Raw genomic sequence first — 27,657 nt, 5'->3', positions numbered from 1 at the left:
ATTGTCCGCATAAGAGGGGTTTCACTCCATTAAAGCATTACAAATGTCATTATTCTCAAAATTTAAATTTGACTTATAAATTTTAATTGTAAATGATTGCAGAATATAATGCTTGCTCTTTTTTTTTAAATTTTAGTATCTGTCTTGGACAATATTCAATTTTTTGCAACTATTCAGTATTGACCGAGTATCTGATCAGAATTTGGCCGAGTACCGAGTAGTTACCGAGTACTTGGTACGTCTCTAATTTCTACTGAATTTATTTTGAAACAGCAATAAAATAACACAACACAATAAAACAGTAGACTGATGTTTGCTCTAAAAACGTTTTATTTCTGGCAAAGACATTTGAAACATTGCATGGGAAAGCCTGAATAACTTTGAATACTAATCTATTGGGGAAAATAATACAAATTTCCTTTTCAACACTGAAATATTGAGAACAAATACTTGTAATTAAAAAATCAATGAGCCAAGATGGCTAAAACTTAATAATTTAAATAATGCTAATTGAATCCTTGCTCTTATTCAGAATGAATCTTCCATCATAGAAAAAAATATATACTAGAAATTGTAATATGTTTTTGCAATGTTACATATACATATTAAAAATCTGAGTTGTAAAAATGAACTGGGAGAGAATTGTGCTCTGTGAATATATGCGGGAATGAATTTCAAGCCTTTTTTTATTTTACATGCTGCTATATACATGTATTGTGAAGTTAGAGCAAGTTCCCTAAATTTACAATATGAGCTATCCAGAAAATGTTTGAGAAGAATTAAAATCTCCCTCTTATTCAAGATAATTTTTCTGTTAGTTTGTATGTTAAGTTACAACTAAGTCTTCAACAAAGTTTCTCTCTGACCCCAAATCTAAAATAATACTTTTACTGTGTGATATCATTGCCTTTGCTTCAATTTTTTTATATATATAAAAAAAGATAATAACTAAATATACATAAATTTTGACTGCCTCCGCTTTCTTCCGGTTCCTTGTGTCAATACAGGCGCTCGTTCATCCACAGAACCTACATGGAAGAACCCTAAAGAAAAAGACAAGATAACACGCACCCCTTATGTATAAAAAAACAAGTAAAAAATGTTGAACACATACAGTTATACATGACATTATTTCAATACTTAACATTCTTTAAAAAACATATTTAAATCAAACATCTTTTATTTTAAACGCATTTAGAAAGAATTTATACAGGAATTTCAAATGTTATAGCTCACATTTCCCTTTTAAATATAAAATCAAATACAGTTAGAATTATCATTAAAATAAAAGTAAAAGAAACTACATCTGAAGAAAATAAAACTTTAAAACCTAAAATGCTTGATTAATACAATCATATATACGTATCAATATTGTTAGAATAATCTGGTTGGTAATGATATTAATGTGTCTATCCCATTAAAATAATGACTTTTTTTTTGTATATCCAAACAGCAGCTAATAATTGTTATGCATTTATTCAAAGATATTGGATTAATCAAATTAATTCACCAATCAAAAAAAATATTCATGGAGTATCAAACGTAACAAATAAAATTTTATTTTAGTAAGATATTTAACTGTGTACTGAAATAAAAAATTATATACAACAGAGTGCAAAACGCTTTCCTTTGCTGCAGTTTAATTAGAACATGAGATGAGAATTCAACTATATTTGATTTCAGTTAAAGACTTTTTGGCATCTTATTTCCAGTACAGTAGAACCTCAGTAATTCAACAAGTGGAATACTCAAATTAACCAATAACTCTACATGCATTTTTTCTATGCTAAGAGGTAAAAGTATTTGTATTGGAAAATGCTAACTCTAGGCATTGCAACAGTAATCTACTCATTTGTCTACTCTCTGCTCTATTCTATCACAATTCATCCTTATAAATTATTGGAACATTTGCATTTTCCAGAATTCCGTCTTTCATTCCTAGGTAGAAGAACGATTGTCAATCAAAAATCCGCACAACTTGGGAGAAGTAGATGAGGGGATTTTAGGGATTTATGGCCATAAAATAAGTAAACGTTAAGCAGTATCTTAAAATTTAAGAAATAAAACTTTGAAATATTCATGAATTACTTAAACAAATGAATAGTTTATAATCATTATTGATCGTTACTGAATTTTAGGTTGGCAGATTTGTGGCGCTCCACTGTATGTATTTGAATTGTAGACAAGAATAATGCTGTTCTTTAAAAAAATTCTTAGGAAAGAAAGAGTAACACTGGAGGTTAGCTACTCAGTTTTTTTATTTCCAATTGATTACAACATTCGTTCAGTAAAAACATTTTTCCCTTACAAGAAAAATTACTGCTTAAAAAGGGTGGGATGTAAACTTCTCTTATACAGGAAACAAGATTTAACAGTAGATACAGAGTTTTGAATTATAAGTGTACTTTACTTCCTTAAATATATAACACTGATGAGTAGATATCTGCTTAGGTTAGTGTGTGCTCTCTTATATATGGTGTTGAGTTACCAAGGTTTTACTGTATATATGTTATAAAAATTAGGATATCAAGTTCTTAATCAAGAAATTCCTGTCATACATACATACCTTTGGAGATCCAAAAGAAAAGAGCTCATGTTCTTATCTTCAAAAAAGAATTGTTTTCCTTTAACAATTCAAAGCATTTAATACATTTAATGATCTATTGTGCAGCTCAGTATTGATGGCGCACGGTGGAAGAGTCAAAAACATTGAATTCATAGGAAATGAAGAGGGTATGATAAGGAAATAACAAATTCCATAATCTGCACTTTATCTTGAAGTGCTCAGTATCAGAGTTCATTTTGAAATAAATTTCATGTTACAAACAAACAAGGCTTTGTGAAAAAAAAAAAATTGTTTCACCAACACTTCATTAAAACAGGCTATGCTAATCTAGTTTTCAACCAATTCAGAGGAGGACATGTCCAAAACCGAGCGCCAACAATCTTGAGCAGGATTGTATGCATAATAATATTATACAGAATTTTTTGTATAAATTAATCCTGGAATTGGATTGATTTTTTGTTCACCATTAAGAAACATCAGAGCACCAATTCTATACTAGCAAAACATGCCCTACATCTCACCACACCTTGGCTTAGTGCAAAAAAGGCAAATGCATGTTTTTGTGAGTTTTTTTCACCAAATTCTTCATCAAAGCAAAACAAGGTGTAAGAGACCTGAAAACCAGAGGCTCAAACCATACATAACATTTTTTAATAGGACCTAATACGTTTTTCAGTGGTTTTCAGTAAATTTCACAACTTTTCTCAGTAAAGTTAACATTTTTAAGAAGTTAAACAATTTCAGTTAACTGTCACTTTTGAAAATGAAAAAATAAAATTTACAGGGTTCGTACTCAATTTCAGAAATAAAATGAAGGAGTTTTGTAGGAGTAAAATGAGATTTTGAAGGAGTACTAATGGGCTATCTTTTAATGATGTCGCACTTTTTTTCTCAACATGTTTGACCCCTTTGTCACTGTCACACTTCACCTTATTACTCCTCTTGTCATATGTCATATTATTATAATAGCTGTGCGATTTCACCTTTTGTCACCTTCTCTCTTCCCCTTGTCACAATTTCATGAACTTGTCTCCCCCTCAAGGCCTCATCACTTGTACAACTGCGATTTACTAAACAATTGTTTTTTAAACACAATCACTTAATATAGTACATCTACCTATTCATTTTTAAATATTTAAATAATAATTAGACAAACTGACTTTTGCTGCTGAGAGTTTGGGAGGGAAAAGCAATAATCATAAAACTTGAAAAAAAAAAAAAGCTAAGCACCATTTAAGCATGTTTTACTACACTTATGAAATGTCTTAGTCATCTAATAATATTCTCACCTTCAACTTTTAAGACTTCTATGATCAATTTGTAAATCACATCTTTTGAAAACAATATACGCAATTGTCCATATAGCTTTGCCTTGTGACGATGTTAAGTTGTCGATCGAAGTATTTTAAGTTACTGTCATAGAGGAAAATTATGTAGTCTTGAACTAAAAAGGAAGGAGTTTTGAAGGAGTTAAATTCAAAATGAAGGAGTGTGAAGGGCCCTTCAAAAAAATTTCCTGAATAAAGGAGTATTGGAGGAGTTTTGAAGGAGCGTACAAACCCTGAATTATTTTATTAAGTTTTTTTTTTTTTTAAGTTACACAAAGGTGAGGAAAATAAAGTTTTACATCACAAGAAGGACCAGCTTTCAATCAACTATCAGCTGCTATTTGAGTTTTAGGATAGCCTTTTCAAAGATGTATCTTATGCTGTCATATGCAAGGTGAAAATGAAATTGGAATATTTCTAACCAGCAGGACCCGCACAGCAATGTCCATGTTAAGACTTTATAGGAATAAAAATAATCCTTTAACTGTATAAGTTCACAGCTTAACGCGCCAAGCAACCAAGCTATTGTAACCGCAATGTAAATCGTCTGCAATGTAAAATGTTTTGGCAAATAAACAAGACTATAGTAAAACGTTATAAAGAACAATCACAATTGAATAACACGACAAATCAAATTATTTACTTAGATAAGTAACTATCTTCAACTATAGGAATAAAAACAAATGTTGAAGAAATAAGGAAAACAAAACCCAACTGAAAAATCCTGCAAAATCAAATTATGTACTTGAATAACGAAAGAGGGGAAAAAAACTCATTCAAAAATCAGTTTGCTGACAATAAACCACAACAGATCCACAATAACGTAGCTATCGACACTGTCAGCCAGCGCCCTCTACTTGGGAATTCAACATACCCCGCCATCTATTAGGAATTCATAGAACTAAACAATTAAACATTTAATTTGAAATTACAAATATTTCGGTCAATCTGATTTTTTTTTTTTTTTTTTTAATGGCCAATAGCCTTCCTCAATAAATGGAATACTCAACACAAAAAGAATTTTTCAATTCGAACCAGTAGTTTGTGACAAAGGCGCCCGTATGGGGGGGGGGGGGGGCAAGTGGGAGATCAAGTTTCCCCACCCCTTGCATTTGAACTTCCTTGTTTTTAGTATTTTTTCTTTTTCTCCAGCAATTGATGAATAAGTTATTAAAAATGTCAAATTTTAATTACTCTAATCTATAATGAAATATTTCTATAGGGAAAAATATCCTGCTAAACCATGGGGAAAATATTTTACCCCCCCCCCCAAATGTTGCATATGGGGCGTCCTTGGTTCGAGAGATTAAAGCGTTCAATTAAATAAACAAACTACAGCTCTGATTTTGATTCAGTAAAAAATTGAGAAAGTTCTTAACTAAAAGGATACATTTGGTTAACAGATTCTTCAGTAGTTTTTTTTAATTTCTAAAATTTCATATTTATTTAACTGTTTTACTGCAGTCACCTTAAATTCATTTTTGAAAAAAAAATTATTGTCAGTAAAGTTACACCTACATGTGTTTGCAATGTTTAAATTCCAAAATTAAAAACTAGCAACAAGATTTTTGCATTGCACTTTTTTCATGCAGTTTCAATTGTACAGTAATACTGACTACAAAAGAGTTACACATACAATTTTTATCTTGAATGTGAATCTACAAAAAAGTTGGTTTTTTACTGATTACTTACAAAACAATAAATCTTATGAAAAAAAAGCTAACCTACCAGCAAAAAGTGAATCACCATGAAACTCTTCTGCTTCTGTGTTCAAGAGGTCATACTGATTTCTTGTGTTGATGCATCAGAATTTTCACATATGCCAGGAATTTGGTCATTGGATGTGTTGTTTACTCCATTCAGCTAGTAGAAAAGTTTTAAATCAACTTTTAAAACTAAAAATAATGTTATTTAAAACAACAGTTAAAAATAGCAATCACTAAGTTATTCAGCTAGAAAGAAGTTTGATGTTCTTGATCAAGTACTTTGTTTAAGCAGTACTAGATCCCTAGAGCTTTCTGTTACGATAACGATCTCATGAATATTTGTTTAAAATATATTTTTCAATAGGTAATTAGACTTTTCACATAATAATTAAGTTTTCAATATATATGAAGTAAAACATATTTCTCACCTATTAATACAATTAACATAAATCTAGAACTTGTTATCTTTCATTAATGACCTTTCTCTACTTCAGAGCCAGACTAAGTTACATAATCTCTACTATACAGGAGAGAGGGGAAAATTTTTGCCTGGTACCTACAAAGGATGGGATTTAAGCTCTTTCAACACCTGTAAATAATTGCAAAGGATTTTTTGTTTGGAATTACGATCATATGGCTCGATGTGAAATAGCCTACATTGCACAAAAAAACTACAAATCAATTTTTTGCCTTATAGTCTGGCTCTGAGGAAATAAATTAGTTTAGTTGATTTTTGAGTTCTCAGACTCTTTCGAGAAGGTGTAAATTTAAAGCAATTAAAATATATGAATGATGGAAGTCCTAAAGTTTAATTTGTCAAACTGATGTTAGTAAATTAAATGTGGGTAAAACAAAAAATGTTTCAGCTCAAAAACAAGTAAAATATACATTTTACTATACTAAAAAAAAGGGCATATCAATAAAGGATAGTTTATAAATTGTTAATAAGGCTCATTTACAAATGAGATTTGAAAAAAAAAATACTAATCTGTTTTTTGTTGACAAAATACAAAAAATATAAAGGATCATCAAAAAAAACTTTATAACATGAAAACTAAATTTTATTAATAAAACTGTTACCAGGTTAAAATAAAATATTAGTAAAAAAAAAAGCAAATGCAAAATAGTAGTAGCTTTAATGCTTTACTTTAGATTCTTCATTATCAACATTATCACCAGAAGAATCTGAAATTGAAGGTGCAGTTTCTTTCTTCATTTCAGAATCAAGACTATCATCCATCTCCGAACCAGCCTTCTGAACCGGAGAACTGCTATCGTCACAAGGAAGTATTATACAAGTCTATGGAAGTAATTTAAGCAAATTTATTAAAAGTATATTCACTAATAAATAAAGCATAACTAAGAGAAAGTCTGTTTAGACTGAGAAATTGAAGACATAAATGTGAATGCATTATAGTTCATTGTCCGTATGTTGGGAAATAGGATTCATTATGAACAACATTATCAGATTTTAATAGGGATTGTGGTACTTTATTTTAATTTTCTTGAAAAAACTAAAGGGTCAAAAATTTTTGTTTGTGTTTAGTGTTCTAAAAATCTTAAGCACTTTTCAGGATTATAACTAACTTTTTCATAGGACTTCTATGTGTGGAAGGTATTGCTGTTTCTTATTTAAAAGTAAAATGGCATTTTTTAAGAGGCTACCTCATTTTCCACAAGCTTTGAAATTAAGAGAAGGATATTATTCTCATGCCAAAATTTTAAAGTTAAAATATATATATATATATATATATATATATATATATATATATATATATATATATATATATATATATAAATATAACACTTTTCAAAACTATTAATTTTAAAATTTGTTTTTCCCAACTGCATTGTAACTATGAGAAATTGATTTGATTTGGCAAAACTGTTAAAATGCACCACTTTTAATAAAGAATACCACAACAAAAATAAAACATTTTATTTCTTCTCAATTCTACTATTAGCAGAACAAACAATCTTACAATCAAACTTTTTGTCATCTTGATCTCATAGTTAGAATTTTACAAGATCCAATCAACAACATTCATATTTCCACAAAAAACATAAAAGTCTGAAAAAAAATCATAATTTTTTTTTTTTACTAATGAAAAGAAAGAATTCCCCATCACGCATCACTAACATAGTTAGAAAAACTGTTATTATATTATCAACAGCTAAAAATATTTCATTATGCTACCTTTTTTGGTACAAAAAACATTTTCAGTCAGAAAATAAATTTATTTTTCCACTTGTGATAGTACTCATTTAAGCCATGCAAAAACATACGGTAATCTCAAGACTGTATGAGAAAAGTACATGCTCCTGTCTTTGTTGCATTTAAGTGTTTACATTTTTTAACTGTAATAAAAAAAATTTTAAGAAGCTTCCTAACTTTAAGGATAGTTATTTCTACATGTCATTTTCTCCTACATCTTTATTCCCCCCACTCAAATTGTAACTTTAAGCTATACATTGATATTAGACATGTTCAATATGCTCATTGAACCTTCCTCAGATACAAAGCTGAGGCTTTTCATTGCATTGAGGGAGGGGGGGAGGGGCTACACTATTTTACAAACATCTTTTGAAATTCAACTGCACAAAATCATCTGCAATTATTCATTTAAGATTCTTGAAGGGTCTGATTTTTTTTATTCATGTGCAAATTGCATTAAGAATCTCCCCCCCCCCCCCCTGTCTTCAGAGACCTAGTGGACAAAAATGGAAAATTAAGATTTCTTTTCGCTTCCATCATAAAGTGTAACATAGCAAACGCAATCCATACCTATAAATTCCACTTTTTTTTTCTCTTTTTGAACTTTTATGCTGAATACTTGCAATTTTGTTGCAATTTCAGTTGGCTTTCTACTAGTGATCAGAAAATCTTTCATTTTACTCCCATTACAAATAATCTATTCATTATTTTTGATCAATATAAGTGCTTTTTAATGATAAGTTTAAATATTTGCATTTGGTTAGTTTTCAAATTAACATGTTGTAATCTACAAAATTTCCATGTTAATTATAACAAAGAGAATATGAAATAAAAAAGTGTGATTTGTTACATAATACAAAATAAGTTCATAAATAAATAAAATAATCTTTAAAAGCTTGGCTGCCTCATTGTGTTGCTATCTAATACAGCATTCAACACACTACTTTCCAACATCCTACAGCTGACATAAGCAATCTTTACTCAAAGACAATGTATTTTTTAACATTACTATATTTCGAATGACAGCTGAAACGTTAAAACTACATTGACAATTTAAAAAAAGAGGGGGGGGGGACTTGAAATTTTTTGAATCAATTATATTTTATTGCATAATAAATGGAGTAACATAGATATCAGAATGTGATTACTGACAAGCTGTACGGCATTAATGGCATGCATTGAAATTGTAAGTGCAAACAAGAATCATGGACTAGAAGAAAAACATTGTTTTTCCCTTTTTGACTCAAAGCAAGTAAATGATTAGATACCAACTAGAAAATATTACTTTGAGAAGTAAAGTTTCATTTTGAATGTTTTAACAGTTTCTAACTTGTAGTTTTCATGATATTATAAGCCACCAAATACACTTTCTGTATGTTTAAATCTACTTTCTAGATAGAATTGTTTCTGAAAAAGTCCCTCATTTTATTTTATAAAATGAATATATTTTTTTCTTTGCATATTTAATACAAAATAAACACATATAAATACAAATAAAGAAACAAAAAGAAACACAGTTAATATAAGCCAGTTTTGTTTAATAAAATAGTTATAAAAATATGATAAAATAAAAGATACTTTTAGACTATCAAAACTTTCAAGAAAATATACTTAACACAGAATTTGCAAGCTAAGTTCACAACTGAGAAAAATGACAGAAGTCATTACAAATTCTATTTTAATTGGAACATTAGATTAGACAGAGAAAATACTTTTCTATAAGTATTACACACACAAAAACACATAAAAACAATTGCAAGTAACCATAAAGAAATTTACACGTTTTATTTTAAATCCCTGTTAAAGCTAAAAGGACCGATTGAATTTCACTAAGTGAACACAAAACAGTTACTAGCTTTGGCGAAGATAAGAAATGTAAAGAGACAAGGCATGCAAGACTTTTTAAAAGAGCATTCTTAAAGGCCTAAGAGCAGCAATAGAATGTTTAAAGTGAAAATATTAAACACAATACACTCAACAGCACAAAGAATGAGTAGAAACCTTAAACAAAACTTGAATTCATCTCAAAAATAAAGGTGTATTGCACATATTTTTTTTATCACAGTAGCTTACATCACATAACTTAATTATGATTTCACTTTACATGCATAATCTTAAAGTACAAACATTTAAGTACACAAAAATCTTAGAAATTCTCCAAGACATAAATAACAACAATTTAAATAAATAGAATATCCAATTCCAATTACATTGGTCCATCAGATATTTCTGCCAGCAAGTCTATAAAGGGATGGTAACAGTACCTGAGAATCATCAGTTGCAGAATCATTTGCCCTGTTTTCTAAAAATGGAAGCTCAATATCCTTTTGGCCCAAAATAGGAGAACAATTAAAATCAAAGGACTTGCGTTTTGAATTTGAAGTATCATCAGCATCTTCAGATAATGGCCTCTTCTTTGTAGCACTTTCAGCATTTGAAGAGTCAGAATCATTCAACTAGATTAAGAGGAGAAATGTATCTTACTTCATGAAAACATAAAAACAGGGGTAGAAGTGATCGACTTGTCACGTATAGGACATTTTCCACAAAAAATATAGGACAAATATAGGACACATTATATGAATAGTTTCGCTGTGAAAAAAGAAATACATGCATATTACTTATTTATTCTTATCAATGATTTTGTTTAAAAAAAAAACCTTCAAACAAAATTATAACTTACACCTGAAATGACTTTCCTGTAGTTGAAAGAATAATTTTTGAAAAAAGTGTACTTTGTAGACAAAAAAAAAGAAAGAATAAAGTGAAATTTATTGATAATTAACACAGCAACTCACAATTTTTGCAGGGATAGAAGTGTCACAAACATAGCTTATATAAATAAATAAAAACCGTCTTTGTGTTGAGAACTAACAGGAAATAACTAATGCTTTGTAGCACAAACATACAGATATTTTGTTCCATAAAATTCCACAAACAGAAAAGTTGCAAAAAGACTATTATAACATTCCAATCAGAAAATGCACTGAACACAAAAATATACCCGCGAAAACAAAAAAAAAAAAAAACCACGAAAACAAAACCAAAAAAATCCACGCTGGAAAACAAAACAAACTGCTGTTGCCAAACGCAAAATTCTAAAACCAACTTCGGAATTCGTTCTCGAAACTCCACCCACTACAGTGGCGTCATATTGCTGTGGCCAATGAGAGTAGATGCCTGTTGCAGGATTTAGTGAGTTGTGTTTTTTAATTTGCAAATTCGTTTGTACACGTACTTTCGACGAAAAATCCGAAGTCAGATAGTTTGTTTACTGTTGTTTTAAAGAAATAAATTGGATAAAAAACAGGAATATAGGAAATATAGGACATTTTCCAAAAATATAGGAAATATAGGACGATTTTCATACTTTTTTTGAAATTATAGGAAATATAGGATATATAGGACCACTTCGACCCCTGTAAAAACAGTACTCAAAAGTTTTTCAAATAGGTTAAACTGCAACAGTGCAAGTGCTAGTGGAAATAAAAATAACAATTCTTTTCTCAATAGAAAATACACAACAGAATTTGTTCATACATGGGACATGCTTCAAAACTGCAAAAAAGTGCATAATAGATGCAGAAATTAGCCAAGATCTATTAGTAACAGAGTAGGAGAAACTGAGTTCAGGGGAAAAAAAAAACATGACTCAACAGAATCTACAGAATGAAAAACAAATATGTAATACATAATGATTAATTTCAAATATACATCAGAAATAAACATTAGCAACACATTAAGAAAACAAGTAATTACTGACACTAGGGTCGAAAATATGCAGCGGCATAAAATACTGCCAAGTTTCGAGTTTCAAGAAGCAAATATTGTATTTCATTTAACAGCTCATTTATAAATGAATTCCATTCTTTGTTTATTAGAAGTAAAATATTCAATAACTTGGTCGAAAAACTTGTTTCTCTCTTTCAAAGCATTACTTTACTCAATTGAAAGTCCAAAATTAGAAATCTGCCTTTGTCTTGACAAAATCTAAAAACGCCAAAAAAGCTAAGAAATCAGAAAATTTATAAAAAAACTGGCAACCCTGCGATTTTCCCATGCTTGCTTCATTTTGAATCTGAAGAAGTTCCAACAATGGTCTCTTAACATTGGATAGGAGTCATGGCGACATTGTGTTGCCATGGCAAAACTCTTCATTCTTCCTTGTGCATGGGTTCGAGTAGTAGCAGTGCCATTTTCTTTTCTTTGCCTGGGGATCCGTGCTCCGAAGACATTACCGTTTGAGCGACTAATAATTTTTTTAAAACTTATTTTTAATGAAAGTCAAGATAAAACTAATATGTTGTGGCCATCACGAAACTTTCTTCTATATCTTTCTTATGATTTTGATTCCTCCCCATGCTTGTCTAGGAAGCAATATTCCCAACAAAAACAAAACTTTACACACGCCAAAACTTGGCGACCATCCAAATTACAATTCCCGATTTATCTCAAAAGCAAAACAAAGAATGAAAATTGAAAATTATTTTAAAAGTCTTGCTTAAAATAATTACAAAGATTTCTTTGTTTACAAAGATTTCTTTGTTAACAAACACTGCAACAGAAAAGTTTTAACCATCGCGATTTTCTGGTCATTTTCCAACAATTAAAATCATGCGAAATACGCAGACAGTCGATTACGATTTATCTTTCTTATTGTTGTACTTATAAAGCTATTTTTATTCACACAAAAAATAAATAAATCAGCGTCCCATGGAGCGATTGGCACCAAAATTGAACCAACGCCTGTTTACATATGGATTCATTCATTCCAAATTTCATCCAGAATATAGCATTACTTCTTGAGGTATGGCACTCACAATAGAAAAAAAGATCATTCGATTGCGCCACCCCCGTTTTGGCTGTTGATGCCAAAATAGAATCATTTCGCATACCCTCTAAAGGCTATTTGTCAATAAAGTTTTGTTTAATTCCGTTCATTATTTCTTGAGATACAGCAGTCACAATTGATGACAAAAGACGTCCTATAGCTTCACCCCCGTTTGAGCTATTGACACCAAAACAGCACCTGTACTTCTTGAGATAGGGCACTCACAATGGAAAAAAAGAACGAGCGATTGCGCTACTCCCTTTTTAGCTGTTGACACCAAAATAAAATCAGCACTTATACCTACTAAGGGCTACTTTCCGATAATTTTTTCTTTCATTCTGTTCATTATTTCTTGAGATACAGCAGTCACAATTGACGACAAAAAACGTTCTATAGCTCAACCCCGTTTGAGTTATTGACACCAAAATTGAATCAGCACCTGTTCCTGTTAATGGCAACATATGGACCAAATTTTGTTTGATTCCGCCAGTTATTTCTTGGGGAATAGCAGGCACGCATAACTCAAAAAACGTCCCATTGCTCCACCCCTCTTGGAGGAATTCGCGCCAAAAACCAATGGGCACAAGTTCACATAGAGGCACATATGTGTACCAAATTTCGTTCGATTTCATGCGGTAGTTCTTACTGTAGAGCGGCCAAAAAAAAAAAAAAAAAAAACTGGTGTGACAGACACATTCACATACAGACAGACATTTTCCAACTAGTATGTTGTGGCCATCACGAAACTTTCTTCTACATTTTTCCTTTTTCTGATCCCTCCCCATGCTTGACGAGGAAGCAATATTCCTAACAAAAACAAAATTACACATGCAAAAACTTGATGACCATCATAATGTCTGAATTATTGTAAAAACAAAACCAAGAACGAAAGTTGAAAGTTACTTTAAAAGCCTTACTTGAATTAATTACAAATATTTTATTTATTAACAAACATAAGATGGCAATAGTTAAAAATTTTAAATCATTGAGATAATATTTCCGATCATTTCCATACAATTAAAATCACGAGAAATACGCAGACGACAATCCGTTACAATTTATCTTTCTCATTGTTGAATTAATAAAACTTTTTTTATTTGCAAAAAAAAAAAAAAAAAAATCAACACCTCTTGGAGCGATTGGAGTCAAAATTGAACCAATGCCTGTTTACATATGGATTCACATACATTCCAAATTTCAACCAGAACGTAGCATTACTTCTTGAGATAGGGCACTCACAATAGAAAAAAAGAACGGGCGATTGTGCTACCCCCCTTTTTAGCTGTTGACACCAAAATAAAATCAGCTCTTATACCCACTAAGGGCTACTTGTCAAAAATTGTTTGTTTGATTCTGTTCGTTATTTCTTGAGATACAGCAGTCACAATTGACAACAAAAAACGTTCTATAACTCAACCCCTGTTTGAGCTATTGACACCAAAATTGAATCAGCACCTGCTCTTGTTAGGGGCAACATATGGACCAAATTTTGTTTGATTCTGCCAGTTACTTCCTGAGGAATAGCAAGCACGCGTAACTCAAAAAACGTCCCATTGCTCCACCCCCCTTGGAGGAATTCGCGCCAAAAACCAATGGGCACAAGTTCACATAGGGGCACATATGTGTACCAAATTTCGTTCAATTTCATGTGGTAGTTTTTGCTGTAGAGCGGCCACAAAAAACTGGTCACACACAGACGTGACACACATACACACACATTTTCCAAAAAAAGTCGAAATGGACTCAGCACACCTCAAAACGTTCGAATCCGTCAAAATTCGAAATTTTGCACGAATCCAATACTTTCTTCTATATATTAGATATAGAAGAAAGTAAAAATGGACCGAAATGGACTCAGCACACCTCAAAACGTTCGAATATGTCAAAATTCGAAATTCAAAAAATTGCAAGAATCCAATTTTCTTCTATATATTGGATATAGAAGAAAGTTAAAACTTATAAATTATATTTCCTGTCAATTATGAGCACACAAATGAGAAATGAAAATTATTTTTGGAGTGTTCAAGTTCTGCTTGGGCAAACTGCACATCACTGAGATATATTGATGTCAAACAGAAATCATTTCATACACAAGATAAAGATTACTTTAGTTCTTATATGACACTTTCAAAGGTAAGAGGATCAGGATGAAATACCACAAAAAATGGATTAACTAACCTGAGTATCATCTGATACTTTAGTTTCCATTGATAATTTTGGAGATTTGTTTTCATTCAAAGTGGAGTTCAAAGTTCCCTGTAAAATTTATGAAAGGATGTTTACTTTGAGTAATGAAATTTCACATTTTACATCATTACAAGAATGGGATTTTTCTATATTGATAGTACATGAAATAAGCAAAAGCATAATATGCATCTCCTTAAGTTTTTTTAAAAAAAGCTTAAGAACACATCTATAACTTTCATTATGACAATTTCTAGGTAAATGAGCAATCAGAATTCAATAAATGATTAACTGAAGAGTGGAATCAATCAAAAATTACAAATCACACAACAATTCAAAAAGCTGAAAATTTTACTAAATTCACCGATGTTGACTTATAAATAATCTTATAATACTCCTTAAAATCTTTCACAACAAAACAATATTGTATGCAGCTACAAATATGTTAAAAGCTTAACTTTTAGAATAAACATTTGAGGAACTGCAACATTACACATAAGCACAATTTTAAGCTCGATAGATATGACTTGAGCTATGAAAAATTTGCTTAATTAAAGTTACAGAAGTCTTAATGTTGCTTTGAAGCAATTTTGCATAAGTTGCCAGTACACTACAATGGCAAAAGTTTAATTGAGAGATACCCTCATTGTTTTATCCGGAGAAATCTTACTTAGATTTGTATAATGTAGAGGGAGAAAAAAGATGTGTGTGGGGGGGAGGGGGGGGGGGGGGTCCTAACTTGAAATTTGACGCAAAATTGTATATACAGTGGAACTCCACTTATTCAAATCGAGACCAGACCTCATTCAGAAAATTGGGTTCTTCCCGGAAAAGGATTAATATTAATTACTGCATGTTCGTTGAAAATGGGAGAAGAAATTATTTCAACATAAAAAAGCATTTAATTAATCAAATGAAAAGGTAACACTTTTACATGTTCAGTGTACTTTTGTGATACAGTATAAACTTATGTAGTTGCAATTAAAGTAATTGCTTTGTCGGTCAAAGAACAAACTGTTTGGCTAACTTTGTAGAGGGAACAGTGCGTAGACAAAATCATTATTTTGCGAATCATAGTATTTTTTCATCGTATTTTCTTTTCTGTAATTTTGAAAGCGATTTGGATAGTAGGAGTTCGGATTATTGGAGTTTTATGCTCACTATGAAAAAATGTGGTTCATTATCTCAGGGGCGTCGCTAGCTTTTCGTTATTGGGAGGCACGATTGATGCAATGCAGAAGAATCACCAAGGGGTTATCCCCCCCCCCGCCATTTTTTTGAAAATGGGAACTTTAATTTAGTAGAGTAAAAAGGAACGGGAAGCCTTCCAGTTCAAAAATAAAAAGAATGAAATGATGAATACAAGTAAGAATTAAATAAATATCTGTGTGCTGAAAAGTAAAAGAAGATAAAACAAAGTTCATAGGTGCAAATTTTCAGGAAGCAACAAGCACATGTTTCGGAGTTACAAGAAACCCTTTTTCTACCTTAAAGAAAGGAGTTTGTGGTTAGCTCATTTCTATCGGTTGGGTTTGTTCATCAACAGGATTTCTATACATATTATCTGTGAAATTTTATCAGCATTAAGCTAAAAAAGTTTTCACTCTGAAAATCGATAAAAACGGGGTTTTTGTATGTTTTGTAGGAACAGTATTAATGAAAGAATTTTTCTTTTAAAAAAATTAAATCTACTTTTGTTGATAAAAGTAATTTTTTGAAAATACTCACAAGCAAAAATTATAAAGTTTTTTTTTTTTAAATTGATGTTCCCGTTCGGAAACGTTGAAGTTCAAAAGGCTAAAAATACGGTCAAAAACCGTCTCAACTAAGCATATTCTTAACGTTTCAATAAGATAACTGAAAATAAAAAGTTAGTCTCTAAATGTAAATCTAATCCCGTTAAAAGCAAAGCAAGCAAACATAGGTGAAATCTTTTCCCTTATGGATAAAATAGTAGAGCGCATCAAGAAAAAATACTAGTAAAGAAAGCAATAAAATAAACAATATTTTCACTTTTTATTTTCAAGGGAGACTAGCTCGACTTATTTCACAAGCGGCAGTTTTAAATTTCGGAAAAAAAAAAAACTTACTAGATAACGGACCTCCCCTCCCCTGGTATTTTGATGTGCAAAATACCCTTAGGCATTGCCCTAAAATGCAAAGAAATTCCGAGAGTCGACTGAACATCAAACACAAATTGAATATCCATTTGATCACTGATCATAAATATATTAAGCTAGCTAATACTGATATAAAAATATCAGTAACTGCAATGTTAATTTATAGCAGCATAGTTATTATTTTTGATATATTTTGCACTATTATATTTTTTATTTCTTTCTTTAACTTACTTTTTTTGTTTCGCATTTACTTATAAACAGTAAAAATAACATGAATAGAAAAATGTATTCTTTTAAATCGGATTTTATCTTTGAAAGACAAGGAGGAACAAATTGATTCATTTCTAGAAGTTTAATGGCGAAATAAGCCGTACTATTCAACTTTCAAAGAAATAATAGTATAATTAACAATGCATGTGAATTCATACATTGACCTACAGTACACCCCAAAACCTTTTCCTTTAAAGTAACAAATTAAATCAAAACTTTATAGCTTTCAGTTCTTTTATAGCCTCATATCAATGTTCATTTTGTAAATGAATTTAATTATCTGGAGAGAAAATATTTAGATTTTAGATCAAAATTATGTGCAAGGAAAAGGCATTCTCTTCATATTTAGGTTTACAAAAACTAAAAGTTAAAAAATCAGCTTTTACTTACGTTTTTATAATTTTCTGAATATTTTATAATCCTAGTTTTTTTTTTGGAAGTTTCAAAGCTGGAAATGTTTCAAGAATGCAATATTTTGACTGCTTCATTTTGAAGCAACTAAAGTTGTTCATATAATTATTAACTACATATAATTTAATGTAACTTATTTATTTCTTGGGAACTTTCAAGTTAAATAGAATATATTATCAATTCTATTGCAGTTTCTGGTTCCAAGGGTTCAGCACACAAACTTTTTAATTAAATATAATTTTTTACTAGATTTTGTTGTATGGTTTAGTTGTGTATAACTAAAAGGACAATTTATAAAATTATAATTGTAAAAATGAATATTCTCAACATAAATTATTACAGGTCGAAGTGGTAGAGTCACACCTCATGATTCAACTAGGCCGGATGCTTCATTCAATCCTTTCTTTGTAGTGCGGTTTTTACTAGAGAAAAAAAAAACCAAAAGATTTGTGAACCATTTTAAATTTACCGTTTAATTAGGAATTCCAACCGCACTTCGAGTTTTCAGTATTTATACCAGTAACGTCTCCCTTTAGTTATGTACGCATTCATTTAAATGCAAATTTTATTGATGTTTATAACAATGAAATTTTGAAAATTTTTGCTACAAGAAACAAGAAAAGCTTTGTATTTTAAGAACTTAAATTATTTACTTTTAGTGCATTTTCGGCCACTATTCTTGCAAGCCAAAATATGATCAAAGAACGAAATTAAGATATTTCTTCTATGGTAGAGAGAGAATCCAGAATCCTCTCTTCAGTTGTCATATATCTTAGAAGTAATGTAAAGTATTAGAAAAATATGGATAAAATATTTTATGTTATGAACTGTCAATAAATAGTAAAATACTTTTATTTTCATGTTGTAATCGAAAATCTGTACTATCAATAGCGCAATATCATTATTTTTGCCTGAAATGTTCTTCTATTAACTTAGCTCGTAGCAAGCTGATAAAAACTATGAAAAATAAAAATGAAATACTGAAAACTTTCTTATAATATTCGCTTTTTCTGCAAAGCTTATGGTTCATGTTTAGGTTAAGAGAAAACATAAGAAAAAATATCCGATACCACTTTGAACTCTAGTGTTGATGTGGCGCTAAAAGAATCGAGGGCTACCCTAAAGGGAAAAGAAATTTGAGAGGTTTTTTCTAATGAGGGTGTCTTCAAATTTTTTAGAGAGAACCTCCAATAGCTTTACATCCTTATTCCTTTTTTAGCGAAAAAAAAAGAGAGCAGTACTTACCATAAAATGGCCTTGAAGTTTTGGAGAAATTGAAAATGATGGTTAATTCGAATTACAGAATTTTTTGGTCCGAAGTTTGCTGTTCACACAGCTGCATTTGGATAGAAAATAAGATACACTTTTGCAGGGGGCACATTCGAGCCTTATCTCAATTCCGAGAAAACATTTTCTTCTAAGACCATGTGATCAAGGGAAGGAAACACGAAGCAAACCCCAACAAAAATTTATCACCCCCGTCCGAGTGGTCAGAAAGATGGTGGGGGGATTTGAATGGTGGATTGTCGTTTTAATGAGTTTTGTTAGTAGGAGGTGGGGAGCAATAAGATACAAGAAATAAGAAAAAGTAGAGGGCAAAAAAGGCAAGTAAACGTACAGCGAACAGTGTGGGAATCAACTGATTTTCAGATGGTTCCTCAAATGTTATAGATAAAGCAGTTTTTGCTGGACAACGGGTGTCATTTTCTGTTTGTTTTCGTGGTAGATCAGCAGCTCTATTTTGGTCCAAAATCTTTTCTTTTGTTTTTTATCAGAAATGAGTAAAACCGGAATTTTTTGTATGCGCATTTATTATTCTCAAATATTGAGGGGGACTTTTGACGAGTTCAAAATATTGAGGAAGACGTGTCCCCCCTGCCATTATCTGTAGCTTCAGCTTGCAAGTAATGAGTTTGATACAACATATGCAAAACAAAAATGAATATTTCAATACTTACACTTTTTTCTTTCTCTTTTTTCTTGTTTTTTCCTAATAGAGATGCAGGCAAAAATTTACACAAATCTTTCCTAAAAATAATATAAAACATACATCAGATAAAAATATAATTATTAAATTCATCACATTGAATCTATGTCATAAATTAGAAATATGGTCACGCCACACATTCTCAAAAAAATTTACAAATTCACAACTTTTTCAAAGGTCATATGTCTGGCAAAGAGTTTTAAATAACCTTATGATGAGATACTTTAAAACTAACTTGGCTTTGTAGCACATTTTAAGTTATTACTTCTGTACCACTAGAACATATGCATCCCATTTAAAAATATCAATGAGTTACACATGAGGCAATTAGAAGCAAAGCAATGTAAGTGGCAAAATTAAAAATTGGAGGATAATCAGTACAAATAGTACAGGAACCTCTACTGTCCTGCGGCAAGAGATAATACTGGTACCCTTGGTAGGTCTGTTGTATAGCTATTCCTACATGGGTCATTCCATGTCAAATCAACAAAAAAAAAAAAAAAAAAAAAAAAAAAAAAAAAAAAAAAAAAAAAAAAAATTTTTTTCAAATTTACCACCTAAGATTTTCATGAAAATGTCAGGGATTACACTGTTTGACATTCTAAATTCAGATCTACTTTTTAAAAAAATCTATCTTTTTTGGTTAATGAGTTATTAATTTTTTAAATGTGTAAAAACTCACGTTTTTTTACTCATCTGTTGTGCTTAAAAATGCTACAATTTTAGTTCTATGGGGTCAATACAGTTGGTTAACAGCTCATTTTAAAGAGAATTGCATGAGCTTTAATTTGACATGCAACTTGCATATTTCTCTTGAATTTTTAATATATTTTTTAAATTTTAATTTTTTTTTTTTTTAAAGTTAGTGTCTTTTAAAAATTTTGAAAAAAATATATGTTTTTTAATATGTTTTAATAAATACATCCCAAAAAATTTCAGAGTGGGGACATGATGGGATCAGCAGTTATAGCAAATAATGCAATGGTGCTACTTAGCATTTTTGTTTAAAAATTAAAAAAACAATAAATAAATAAAAAATACTTTTTTAAATGCACAAAATTATTTTTAACAATTTAAATTTATTTCAAAATATACATGTTTTAGTTTTTTTAATAATATTATAAACATTTTGTAAAAAAACTATGAATAGTTCAATTAATTAAAAAACCTTTAAATTTCAAAAAAATCTTAAATTTTGGTTATCTTTTATTCCTTTGAAGTTCAGTAAACAGAACTAGCACAGAAACTTCGAGGATGTAATTTTGAAATGTATAAACACAAAGTAGAATTCGATACATAAAAATACCTAAAGAAGCCTAGAGTACCAAACCAGTTTGTTTGGCACTCTAGGCTTCCTTAAGAGGTTTTCCACCTCCAGCTCAGTCACTCCCATGCCGGGCTGATGAGTGCTAATAAGCACGAAACTGCAGTCCCCCGCTGGAATTGACTGAGCTGGCTGTGTATTTTATGCAAATAGTTGAGTTCCTAAAACTTCAGTGATCTTAGTTAAGTTTGTCTGGGGGTACTTCTTTTCACTAAGACAATTTTTTTTTTATGGGAATTTCATCAATTACTCCAAGATTTTCATTTACAATTTCAATAAAAAAAAATTTTTTTTCAAAAGATGTTTTTCACTTTTCGTCAGAAAATAAGAAACAGTTTTGGTGATTAAAAGAAAAGGTATAAAATGCATTGTTATTTCAAGTCTGAACAAATGACTAGTGTGACAGCAGCAGTGTCATGTTATCTTAGCTAAAATTATTGATCTTAATTTAACTAAAATTTATTTATAATCTTTTAAATTCCATTGATCTAAATTCTTACTGAAGATCAAGGTTTTTTTTTTTTGTACTGAACGACTTTATTTAACAACTACCAACTTTTTATCCTTGTTTCATGGAATTTGATTTTATACAGTAGTAATTGCATTATGGATAGAATGATAATTTTGATTTTGATTAAATTACAATAAAATTACCCCAAAAAAAATATTTTTCTTAAAAAAGCCAGCTTTTTCTAATTAAAGACTGCTTTTTTTAAGCGGTTTAAACGAATTTTCGAAAAATTGCTTTGAGGTGCACACTTTTATGCTACAAACCAATTTTGTGCCAAATTACATGAAAATTGGTCAAATGGTCTAGGCCCTATGCGCGCTACAGACATCCAGACTTTTAGCTTTTTTATTAAAAGAGAAGAAAGATGAATTTTAAAAATAACATTTTCAGAAATATTAAAAATCTATTTGGGAAGAAAACAGAGAGAGAAAATAATGAGAGGATTTAAAATTAATCTTTGAACTGTAGTTGATACATTAAAGTTAGCTCAGTTTAATATTAACTTGACTTTTTTTTGCTTAATCTGCAATATGATTTGACTGTATTTGGGGTACGCTCAGGGTCATTGTCTTGAAATATACATCCACCAGGAAGATTTAATCTGAAAAGTGGAAGGAGGCGGCTTTCCAATGTACTGAGATTGAATGAAAACAATCCCATACCATAAAACTTTTACCCCGCCCCCCTCCCCCTTTTTAACAAAATAACAATTTTGAACAAAATTTTAAAAAATAAACAAATTTGTAGCAGGAAATAGCAAAAGAATCATTTTCCATTTCCAACCTTCCACAATTTTTGTAAAGTACATGAACTTAATAAATATGGTATGTTTGAAGAATAAAGCAAAAGTTTTAAGTTCACAATTATTATTATGGAGCTAATCTAAAAAGCGTATGTCATTTTAAACTAAAAATGAAATGCAGGCACAAAATTACCTTTTGACATGCTTAGTTTCAATTTTCATTCCTCTTCGATACACATTGATGCTTGTAGCTTGCCTTGTAACTGAAAATATAAGGAGTTTTTATAAACTAATAAGTCAGCTTAGCTCATACCTAAAGCATCATGTTTTTTTTTTCCTTTAGGAGGAGCAAACTAAAAATAATACTGCTTAATACACAAAAAAAACTTTTACAGACAAAGAGCTTTGTTCCAGCAAAGAGCCTGGCGGTGACTGATTTAGCAAAAACAGAGCAATTGCTTTTGCTCAACGAACAACTAAACAGCTACAGAAGAATAACCAGTAGTATTGTGTATTGTAGCTATACTGCTACAAGGGCCGTGGTAGGCTGATTGCTAATGCATCAGACTTGTAACTGAAGGGCCCCCGGGTGTGATGCCAGCCAGTCGAAGATTCTTAGCCTACATTAATGTAGGGTTGCCAACCTTTCTCGGATAGTAATGTTAGTGTTACTGAAAAAAATGATGTAATTTCAAGCGTTTATGCATAGCAGGGTAGCCAACTGCTGTGAATCATGCAGAGTTGCTCCGCAAAAATAGCAAAATTCCGCAGGCAAAAAAGTTATCTTGCTCCGCATTTCCCGGCCGAACGTTTTCAAGCATGATTGTGTTTAAAGATGTTTTTTATTTTTTAACTAGTACTTAAAATGATTATCAAAGCTCAAAAACATTTTTAGATAAGTGGCTTTAGTGTTTTAGATTGAATTTTATGTAAAATACCAAGCTGCTTTGCAAAATTTCAAAATGTTGCTCAAATCACTACAGATGCTCCTTTAATTGTTTCCCCAAGGTTGGCAATCCTGGTATAGCTTTCAAGCTAGCAAGATTTAACTACCCCTCCCCCCATCATAAGGAGGGAGGATTACAAGTTAAAATAATGCGCCTTAACTATGAAGTTTAAGGATAGTAAACCTATGCATTCATTAGAGGAAGTATTTGACTTTGAAAAGTCGATTTTCCGACCCGGTATTCTAAACAATTTGACCGTTATCAATAGATATTAATAGTTGAGTAGTGTATTTTATGTATAAACAAAGAGTAGAAAACTTACTAGAATCTGTAAAAGCTTGAATATCATAAGTCAGATCAACATTTACATTTCCAGTTTTTGAAAACTGCAATCCCATAAACCACATAGACTGGTATGAATCTCTAGAATACAAACCAACAAATTGAACTGTTATTTAAAACTCTGACAGCACTAAAATGGCACATTGACAAACTTTAAATGATGCAATACTTACTCTTCCACTTCTAATGGAGTATGAGCTTCAGGATTTACATGAGCTAAATTGATGTTGGGATGCCTTTCCAAATGAGAAATGAGTATCCTAATTTTAGATTCAACTAAACCATACCTGGAACATCAATTATAAGTAAATTACTTGCTTACGACAAAAAAGTTTTAGATGGAAAATAATTACATACAACCAACATTAAATTTGGCTTGTTATAAGACTGATAGTTCATTTATGTCTCAAAAAAAAAAAAAAAAAGTTGCAGAAATATCAAAAAATATTACAAAGAATATTAATAAAAATGTTTGATTAATAATTTTTTACCATTCAAGATGCTCTTTTTTTGTAGGAGCTGTTGCTGTCAAAATAATAAAATGCCTGTAAGAAGCAAGAAAGAAATTGAAAAATTAAAATATTATACCGCAATAAAAGAAATAACAGCACAATAAACTTTTATCAGAAATAATTGATAGTTAATTGAAAATTGTTTACAAATTCAATGTTAACAATTTTTTAAATCCTTCCATTTCCAATATTTCTTTCCTCACACTTTTTAAATATGGTTTTTTACTTAAGATTTTCATAAATATTTTCGTGATAAGATTAGTTTGGTGTCAGTTTAGCAAAAAAGTGCTCAAATGATAAAACTTTTATAAATTTCAATTAAAAATCTATCGATGAGGCGCACAGCATCGGCAACAGCCATACTATGCCCAATTTCATGTTTATAGACCTTACTAATTCACTGGTTTAGGAAAAACAATTTTATACTTCTATATCTTTACTAGCTATGATAAAACTGAGAATATCCACAATTTATATTATTTTTAAAGGTTCTCATAGTGTTGACCTATATTAATTATCAGGTACCATATTAATAAAAGTTGCTATAAAATTTACCACTATTTTTAGAACACATTTAGCAAACATTTTTTTTCCCCATTACTGAAAGTATATAATATTTAAAATAATAAAGCAATTAAAATTATCTTTCTTTATGTCTTTTTAAATTCCCTGCTGAGCAGTGGCTTAGTAACGTTCAGTTTACTCAATGTGGATAAAAAGCAAAAGTTCAGAAATCTTGCTTATAGAAAATTATTTTTACAACATTAAAATACTACGAATGATCTCTGCAGAGTGGGTTCTTATGAAATAAATAAAAGGTATAAAAGTAAGTCGCAAAGTCAACAAGTCAGGAACACTAAGTATAAAAAGATGAGTTAATATTATACTCAAAAAAATATTCTTACTTATATTTCATAAAAAAATTTGTAGGCTCAAATAACTTTGACCATCCTTCTTTGCCTTTCATGATGTTATCAACAACTGTAAGTCCTGAAAAGTAAAAAAAAACATCTTTTTTTTTCTAATTTACCAATCAAAAAAAAAAAAAAAAAGAGGGGGAGGGGGGTAGGTAAAAGTGTCTTTCTTTGTCAAAATGACAATGCAGCATAATTTGGTAAGACACCTAAAAGTTAAACTAATTTTGAAATGGAAAAGAAAGAAAAGGAAAAAAAAAGTCAGGGAAAAAAGAAAACATCCGGCATCCAGTCAGCCCCTGGCATTCATTTGAATTTAGACGTCATGAATTTAAATTATGTTTTTTGCAATCAGAATTGCAATAGGACTTTACTCATTGGGCTCCTTGTTTCTACAGATGGAATGGAATAGAAATTGAGAAATTTGCACCAGTTTTCTTATGACTGATGATTTTATTGATTAGGTAATGTAACACGTATCAACAAAAAAAAAGTGGTAATTAGGATGCAGCAATAAAGGTATGGTAAACAACCGCAGAGCGTTTTACACCATCTTAGTAACTCGCCCTTTGGTAAATAATGAAACTAGCGTATCTATTCTGCTCAAACTGAGGAAAATTTCCCAGAATACTGACATCCATTTTCAATGGATCCTATCAAATGTAAATACTTGAGATTACGAAGAAGAAATAGTCACAGACTCTTTTTTTACACATTAGTACAGTAAAAATAGGGGTCGGACATCCAAAAAAACCTGGTGCAAATTGTTTATTACCCTCCCAATAAGAACAGGTAAAAAGTCCCACCCCATTGCGTCAGGTTTCGGAATGGGGGGCATCTAAAAATTGCTGTTTTGAGCATTTTTTCGGAATTTTTAGAGTAAATTTCAAGAGGGAATATTATGTTATACTAAATTTAAAAGCATGAAAATAGAGGCGTTTACCCCCAAGAGGGATGACACAACCCACCTAGAACCCCCCTATCCCCATAAAACGAAGCAGTACCCCCGTTCCTCCTTCCATACATTTCAAGTGGAAATATTATTTTATGCAAAGTTAAAGTTAGTAATCAAGTGTGTCCATCCTCCAAGTGCAATGGTGTTTCTCCTCCCGAAGCTACAGCGCTCCCCCCCCTCCCTTTCCATTTCAAGTAAAAGTATTATTTCATGTAAATTTAAAATGCATTAAATCAGAACTATCCATCCCACAAGAACAGTAGCTCACCTCCCAAAACGAAATATTATACTTGAAGATTCCCCTTCCCTCCGATGGTACATTTGATTAAATGGTCAGAAAAATTATGCTGAACTGTTTTTTTTTCCTCGTTTACTATATTGCTTTTTTGCAGTACTTAAAAGCAAAATTTTTAGTTTGCGTTATAACATGCATGCCTCAAATACGTCATTAGCTTGAGATAAAAGCTCCATCAAAATTGGAGTTTTCAAATGATTTTTCCTAAGCTTGTAACAAAAAGCTTTCATTATCAAGATCTCTTTTGGAATCTAGATTCTTGGCAAAATCGTTATTGTTGCAGCTATGCCTAACACAGTTTGTGCATATAGTTGAGCACTTCAGTCCACTTTCAAGCTTATCCCTTTTCCAATAATTCCTCAGAGCAAGCACAAGATATGATGCGAAGAAAGTCTTCTAGAGCGGAAGGCTTGGCTGTTGTAATAGGACGCAGATATTTCTGTGGTGCTTCCTCCTTCTATGTAACCATCAAAAAATGGCACTAGCTTTCCCATACTTACAAGTGACATATACACTGCATTGCTGGCATATTTCCTTGAGGCTTGCAGATCATTACCAAAAAAGAAAAAACATCTGATCGAGAAGGTATCTTCTATCTATAACATATATGACACCAACTGCTTATTTTGTGATGGTGGAGTGGATGGATCTTTTGCTTCAGATAACAACACTTAACCATACAGGTTTTCTTTACTTCTGAAACCAGATTCATCAAATACTGATGGAGGATCAGTGCACAACTCGTACTAGAAGTTTTTTGCAATTCGTTGTTCCATCTTTTTTACTGTTCATACTATTCGGTGTAAAAGATGGTTTGGGCTTACACATCTCTTCAGATAGTAACTACTCTCGTAACAGAAGGTAGAGACATAACTGCATACCTCTTTTAGAAGGAAAGGCAACTTAATTTTTTGCCTTCCATATCCTTTAATGTTACTACCACAATGTTAAAGGCCACATCACAACTCACTTTATTATCAGCGGCACGACCAGTATTGGCGAACAACACCACTACCAACTTGAGTCAATACCCGTAGAGAGGGAAGAGCAGTATTTAGCATTCTACTGTTGTATTGCTCATTGCTATCATCAAGACTTCTTCCATTCTTGAATCACTACAGGTCCTGGACCACCTAAATTTGTCACTGCGTTGGATCGTTGGGTATCTAATGTGACATATTCTTCAATTTTTTAAAAATTGCATAACATACTCGAAAGTTTCAGATAGTGTTGCAAGTATATGTTCGCATATTTAGCATAATTCACATAACCAGCTGCGTAAAAGAGAGGCGGCTAGATGTTTGCAAACGGGAACCCCCACAGACTTGGAGGGTGCAGAATTGCAGCATTGCCCGTCTCACTGTTGGCAATTTTGGTTTATCCCCCCTTACGGTAATGGCAAAAGATTAAAGAAAAGTTGAAATAAATTAATTAATAAGGAGGTAAACTGCAGTCAATTTGAACTATTTTTTATGCTGCAAAGGGATTTTGTTTTAG

The 27,657-nt window shown here is 31.0% G+C and overlaps 1 protein-coding gene across 1 annotated transcript in view; it reads right to left on the bottom strand.

Annotated features, from left to right (window-relative positions):
- Positions 1-315: 315 nt before the first annotated feature.
- LOC129219843 (poly(A) polymerase type 3-like) overlaps positions 316-27,657 on the bottom strand; it is a 52,430-nt gene continuing 25,088 nt past the window's right edge. The window contains exons 12-22 of the mRNA XM_054854152.1: positions 24,902-24,986; positions 23,976-24,029; positions 23,658-23,771; positions 23,465-23,565; positions 22,389-22,458; positions 19,590-19,659; positions 14,825-14,902; positions 10,080-10,271; positions 6,748-6,900; positions 5,623-5,757; positions 316-1,043 (exon numbers count right to left, since the gene is read on the bottom strand). Of these exons, the coding sequence (XP_054710127.1) occupies positions 5,665-5,757; positions 6,748-6,900; positions 10,080-10,271; positions 14,825-14,902; positions 19,590-19,659; positions 22,389-22,458; positions 23,465-23,565; positions 23,658-23,771; positions 23,976-24,029; positions 24,902-24,986 (1,010 nt within the window). The 3' untranslated portion in view covers positions 316-1,043; positions 5,623-5,664. The remainder of the gene's footprint in view (positions 1,044-5,622; positions 5,758-6,747; positions 6,901-10,079; positions 10,272-14,824; positions 14,903-19,589; positions 19,660-22,388; positions 22,459-23,464; positions 23,566-23,657; positions 23,772-23,975; positions 24,030-24,901; positions 24,987-27,657) is intronic.

Source organism: Uloborus diversus, chromosome 4 (assembly GCF_026930045.1).
Source record: "Uloborus diversus isolate 005 chromosome 4, Udiv.v.3.1, whole genome shotgun sequence".
Lineage (NCBI taxonomy): Eukaryota > Metazoa > Arthropoda > Arachnida > Araneae > Uloboridae > Uloborus > Uloborus diversus.
Note: the sequence above shows the minus strand (reverse complement) of the source record. Positions and strands in the feature narration are given on the sequence as shown.